Raw genomic sequence first — 6,681 nt, 5'->3', positions numbered from 1 at the left:
CATTGTTTTAGGTGTTACAAGCATTATTCTATAAATCCTTTAACACTTATATATCACTAATGCTAAAATAAAAATAATAATAATAATTGTACAACTTGATAGCATTTTACCTTTACGTGAACGTCATGTGCTGAATTCCTCTAATCAATGACACTGCAAATATACAATCAAGAACGTTAACCCAGGATTTAGATAGAGTTAAATGTTAGCTTATCAATACCCACAATTAACTGATAACGCAGTATTACATTTTGATTATCCCAGGGTTAACTATTTCAAGTGTGAAAAGTCCAAATGCTTGTTAAGTCATAAATGAAGTTTTCCCCCCTAAAATTATACAATAATCAAACCTAACATATCAATACTTCTCTAAAGTTACCAATATTGCTATAATTGAATTGGTAAGCTCATTCCCTTCTCTCTTCTCTGATGTCCTGAGCTCATGTCATTGAGCGAGGCAGTGACATTGTGTGACCCAACTTCCGCCTACAGTACGTCAAGCATGACCTTTTCAACTCACTCAGTGTCCTCTGCTATTTTTCAAGTGCATTTGTGCCACACTACTGTATATTGATATAAACAGTCCCTTACAAAAATAAACCATGGTTTTTGGTTTATTGATTACAATTTGTATAACCACAATTTTACTGCAAATACCATGGTTAAACTATGGTTTGTGTAGAAATCCATGGTTAATTTGTGGTGACCATGGTTTAACTACATTAACCATGTTTTTTTTATTATTATTATTTGTATTAAAACCATGGATAATTTTTATAAGGGTATTGCTTCATTGTATATCATTTAAAAATTATATATCAACTTGATATACCACCCAACCCTACCGGAAAGTCGAAAACAATTGGACTTTAAATGGTTAGTTCACCCAAAAATTTTAATTAGCCCATAAATTACATACCCCCAAGTCATCCTAGGTGTATATTACTTTCTTCTTTCAGACCAATCCAGTCAGAGTTATTGTGCCTCTTTGATATGGCACAATAATGTGTCGTTGACTTGCATAACTCAAGCTTCTAGGGGTCACATAACTCTGAATAATGAATTTAGGTAAAGGGGTGCAGATCCAGTGGTGGTTCTGTAGGCAAACATTAATGCTGTGAATTTTATACTTGCAGCTACTTGGTGGAGACTGGTGAACAGAGGTGTGACTTGCGTTCTTTTTGGTTCATTAAAAATGTATCTTGCAGCTGCATTTTGGATTAATTGTAGAGGTTTGATATTAGTGGCTGGAAGACCTGCCAAGAGAACAAGAACTTTACTTCCTTTGCTCCTGTTAACAAATGTTGGTTTTCACAAGACTCACCGGTGCATCATCAGCCTGGAGCTGTTTCCGTGTACAACAGTGAGTGCAAGCTACATAAACTGATTATTAAGTTTTGAAAATGGATATTTTTCATACAAAAATGCATCGATTCAATACAGGAGGCCTTTGTTCACCCCCAGAGCCATGTGGGACACCTTTTTTATGGATGGGGGCTTATTATATAACTTTGTTTGGACTGATGCCTGCTGAGTGGCATTAAACAGCTTGAAAGATCAAAGACAATTTTTTATATAACTCTGACTGGATTGGTCTGAAAGAAGAAAGTAATATACACCTAGGATGACTTGGGGGTATGTAATTTATGGGCTAATTTAAATTTTTGGGTGAACAGGACAGAACAAAGGCTATATCGCAACTTTTCGTAAGCACCACCTGCTGTCAAAGAGTAAACTTGCATATTCATTCAGCCTGTTTTTGTTTTGTGCAAATGTCTTATGTAACATTTGAACAAATCTGAATCAGACAACTCTATTTTTGATTTAAATCTTGAAATTATACAATCTAATTTGAGTCAAAACTGCATATGCTCGTGTGTAGCATCTTTGGTTGGATCATGAATAAAATACTGTGATTGCCTCTTATTTCAAATGATGAGCAGAAAAAAGGCTTCTCATGGCAGGAACAATTCTCACAATCATAGGTATTAGTTGTTTTTATGTCTAAAACACGCTATCTATCTATCTATCTATCTATCTATCTATCTATATATATATATATATATAATTTTTTTTTTCCTGTTGACACATATAGGTCTACTTTTCTAAAATGAATCGAACTTCTCAAGAATTAGGGTTATTACAGTTAACAAAAAGAAAACTGATAATAAAATTAAACCATTAAAAATCGTTTTAAATTTTTTTTTTCACTAAATTAACATGTTAAATTTACAGTCATTTAAATGTATAATGTAAATATATGAAAAAGATACATGCTCTTTTTAAATGTTCTCTCATTGTGACTCAGGAAGTTTTCATATTTTTGAACAGCAGTTTTGTGTAAATACTTGTTTACTTGTCCTTCTGAGAAGACAGACAAAGCTCCATCTAGAAATAATTATTTTATTGTTTTATGTGATGTAAAATAAATTAAAAAAGGATAAACATAAGCATGAATACTATGAACCAAAAAAAAAAACCTAAAAAAATAATAATAATAAAAAATAAACCATTAGAAAGATATCTGACATTTTTAATATTTAAGTACTAGGCTACTATGTTAACAATAGTAATTACAATGGAACAATAAAATCAGCATCAACTGTGCCTGTGTACATTTTACTTTCTAACCATATGAGACTGTTACACTAACATAACATGCTAAACAATTATAGCTTACAAGAAATAGTACATTTATAGTAACATTCACTAATAATATATAGATATATAGGCTAATGCTTAACAGATCAGTAGATCATTTACATTTCAATACGAATATATGTTAAAGTTCCAATTTAATGTACAATAACAAATGATCTGCTAACCATAAGGGCTTTTCACATTGTTCCAAACTCCATTCTAAACTAAACTAAAGCGTAGGTATACTTTTTACACTTGTAATTTAGTGTATGTTATGTGTGTGTGTGTGTTAGGCAATAACGTTACAGCTAGGCGTAGCAAAAGACACCCAACTGCATGCCTCATAAGCTCATAGTATAAATGTAATTGGTTGCTGGCTTTGGTTCTCAAGGGAAAGTTCTGTCTATGTTCATGGATTCGCCGTCAGGGTAGACCAGGAAACCAGAGAAGGTCGTATATCTTCCCTGGTTGCTGTAAACGGCATATCCGTCATCCTGCTGACTGTACAGCCAGACACTGTCTCCTCTTTTCAGTGACAGCAGCAAACTCTGACTCTGCATCTCTCTCCGCCGCGACATGTCCTCGTCGAACACCATGGCCCGCACCTCCCCTTTGCCCGTCATCAGCTTCACTGAAACCGCACGACGAGGGTGCTTTCCCACGGTAAATGCAAAGTAGTACGCACCAGGGAAGTGGCAGGTAAAATGTCCGGATGTTTTGTTAAAATGGCCACCAATGTTCACATACTCTACGTCAAACGTGAGAGCCTCTCTTTCACGATGCCCTATACTTTCTCCCAGCGCTGATCTAGTTCTTGCCACTGAAAATGCAGAACGTGGTTCCTCAATGGTTGTTCTTCTTCTCCAATCATAATAGGCATCCACAGGGGGAGGACAACCCGGAAGATGGAGGCCTGGAGGAGATAGGTGGTTATTGAGATATCCAACAGAAGATGTAGAGTCTGGGTAGATGAGATAACCACTAAATGTAATGTATGGTCCGACATTGCTGTAGATGGCATAGTGGGGATTCTCCTGAAGCAGCAGGTAGACTGTATCCATAGGTTTTAGACTGATCATCACGCTCTGGCTTTGAACCTTGCGGCCCTGGTTCTGGTATCCATCATATGCCATGGCCTGCACCTCCATCCCGTTCTTCACCAGCATGACCGACAGCATCTTTTTTGGGAACTTTCCCACTGTGAATGAGAAGTAGTACGCACCAGGCAGGCGGCAACGGAAAGTGCCCATCTCTGGATTGAAATCTTCTCCGATGTTGACTAGAAGGCGGTCAAAGGTCACAACTCGTTGAGTGCCACCCAATATGCTGCTGCTACGTGTGGCGGAAAAGGCAGAGCGCAGGCCTGTTGTCATTGGGCTGATGTTGAAGGATGCAGCACAGCCCAGATAGATGATCAGCCCAAGTAGACAGGAAACACATCTGTTTGGTCTCCATAATGCCACACAAGCTGTAGTAAAAAGACATTATCCTCATCAGAGGTATTTCATGTCACTTTTTTGGCACTGTTGAAAAATAGTTCTCAGAAAACCCAACTAGTTATTCAAAAATGTATCAGACTGTAGTTTTATATTCTGCATCACACATACAAAAATAATCACTTTTATTTCTGTGTAAAACAGTCACATCGGTGATCTTCATGGTCAGAAATGACCACCAAAGGACGTGAGAAATATAAAGATACAGAGCAGTTTTCTGGGGTACAATCTACAAATCAGCTATGATTATCTTTGACAATGTATAAATATAAATCTGAATGGAATAAACTTCATAAAAGTAAGTAATTAAGTAACAAGGGAACATGATGGCATTACATTTTTCTTTATTTCTACCCATAGATGTCTTTGCACTGGATTTTAAATAATTTGCTCTATTTTTAATTTAAACAATATTAATAAGAAAAGAAAGGAATATTATCTTTGTAGTTTTTTACACATAAATAAATGGTGTGTAATTTAGAGGTAAATATTGTCTAATTGTTGCATCTGAACTCTCTCTCTCTCTCTCACACACACACACACACGTTTGTTTTTGTGAAAAGTGGGGACATCCCATGGGAGTAATGGTTTTTATACTGTACAAACTGTATATTCTATGGCCCTGCACCAACCCTACACCTATCCCTAACCCTCACAGGAAACTTTGTGCATTTTTACTTTCCCAAAAAAACTCATTCTGTATGATTTATAGCGTTTTGAAAAATGGGGACATGGGTTATGTCCTCATAAGTCACCCTCTCCTTGTAATACCTGTGTCATACCCATGTCATTATACAGAGTTGTGTCCTGATATGTCACACACACACACACACACACACACACACACACACACATATATATAAAAATTACACTTCAATCTGTTTTGGATCACAAGAGTGACCTGTACGTAAGGAATAACTAGGGGTTAATTAAAAATTGTTTATCTCTTCTTTTTTTTTCATTTTCACCTTTAATCACTCAAAAAACAACTTCAAAGCGGTGCCCTGCCATTCTGGCATATGGAAATGTGTAATGAACTGGCTTAAATGCCATATAACCATGCTAGGAAGTTAGGTTTAGTCCTGTCAGAATGGATCCTGCCATTCATGTCAAGTGCTCAGTGGAAGCAGTAGTCCATCTAATTCAGCTGGCATTGTCTGTTCACAATGTGCAACGGGAAAAAGGCAATAGATTAGACACCGGTTCATCTGCTGCTATGTGATGGAACAAAGGAATATTTGGGAGGGAGGATTGAAAAATGTCATGGGTGCAGATCCATGGGAGACTTCATGGTCAAGTGAAGGCTCAGTCAGTTATTAACTGATGAAGAGCACATTGAAGACCATAATAAGACACATTAAGGATCAAGTAGTGAACAAGAGGTCACTGGTAGTATTTCCTCTCCTTTTGACTTAATAAAATAATTCAGGTTGATTATCAGGAAAAGTTTAACAAGAATTCCAACAACTACCTTATTATCATCATGTAATGTTTCTCTCTATCTATACTTTTTTATAAGGCCTACTACTTTTACTATTTATACTTGTATTATGAATAATTATATAACTGTTTAATATTTTCCTTAAATGTTTTAGTGTGTCCTCCAAACATAATTAACTTAAGTATATATATATATATATATATATATATATATATATATATATGTGTGTGTGTGTGTGTGTGTGTGTGTGTGTGTGTGTGTGTGTGTGTGTATAACATTAGTATTAGTTTGATACATCATAATATTTAAGGACTCTCTTAGTCTTCACTATTTCAATTTTAAGATCTATTTATCCATCATTACTTTTGAATATGCTGTACTGTGATGTGTAAATGCCAGAATAATATAATATGAACATAAATGTCATAAATATAGTGTAAATTTTGACCATATCATAAAAAATATCAATCGTATTTAATGCTATTTGATTTTACAAAAGTTATATTGACTACAAATATGACATAATATTTTAGGATAAATCATTCTGATTAAAAATAAAAAGAAATGTTGTCCTTTGACAGAAGAAAATATTTCATACCTGGTGTTAGTATCTTAAGAGACTTCATTTCTGTGATGAGCTGCTCCCCTGTGTCTGTAAGCCTTTGAAAGACTCAGTTTGTACACCGCTGTGAAGAGGTCTAAATGTTATTTCTGTGTGGCATCTACTCCAAAAACTTCAGTCCCCATGTTCAAATAAAAGAGGTATTGAGAGAGAGAGAGAGAGAGAGAGAGAGAGAGAGAGTGAGTGGGGGGGGGGGGGGTGCTTCACGATTAACTTACACTTTATCAACCATCAACCTACAGTAAAATCAAATTCATATACAGTTTATTTGATTACGTTTATAGTTTTGTTTTATGTCAGAATAGACTATTTCCATACTACCAATAACAGCTGTCCTGACAGTGCCATTATAATAGTTTTAAAGACTGCAGATGTAGAAATGTAGTGTTAAATCAGCTTCTCTGGAGTCATTTATGTGCATATTTATCAAAAATGCTAATTTCTAACAACGATCACGCCAAATACAGAAGACCTCATCAGTA

The 6,681-nt window shown here is 35.5% G+C and overlaps 1 protein-coding gene across 1 annotated transcript; it reads right to left on the bottom strand.

Annotated features, from left to right (window-relative positions):
- Window positions 1–3,014: 3,014 nt before the first annotated feature.
- c1qtnf13 (C1q and TNF related 13) lies at window positions 3,015–6,340 on the bottom strand. The gene is made up of 2 exons (XM_059507171.1): window positions 6,176–6,340; window positions 3,015–4,108 (listed from the first exon to the last, which is right to left on the bottom strand). Exons 1-2 carry the CDS (start codon window positions 6,201–6,203, stop codon window positions 3,027–3,029), a joined length of 1,110 nt encoding a protein of 369 aa, XP_059363154.1. The 5' UTR covers window positions 6,204–6,340; the 3' UTR covers window positions 3,015–3,026.
- Window positions 6,341–6,681: the final 341 nt, after the last annotated feature.

The sequence above is a fragment of the Carassius carassius genome, chromosome 23, assembly GCF_963082965.1.
Source record: "Carassius carassius chromosome 23, fCarCar2.1, whole genome shotgun sequence".
Classification (NCBI taxonomy): Eukaryota; Metazoa; Chordata; class Actinopteri; order Cypriniformes; family Cyprinidae; genus Carassius; species Carassius carassius.
Note: the sequence above shows the minus strand (reverse complement) of the source record. Positions and strands in the feature narration are given on the sequence as shown.

Coding starts and splice junctions, on each gene's coding strand:
- c1qtnf13 (XM_059507171.1), bottom strand. CDS start 6,203: ATGAAGTCTCTTAAGATACTAACACCAG. Junction 4,109..6,175: donor TCTTAAGATACTAACACCAG/GTATGAAATATT, acceptor TTTTTACTACAG/CTTGTGTGGCATTATGGAGA.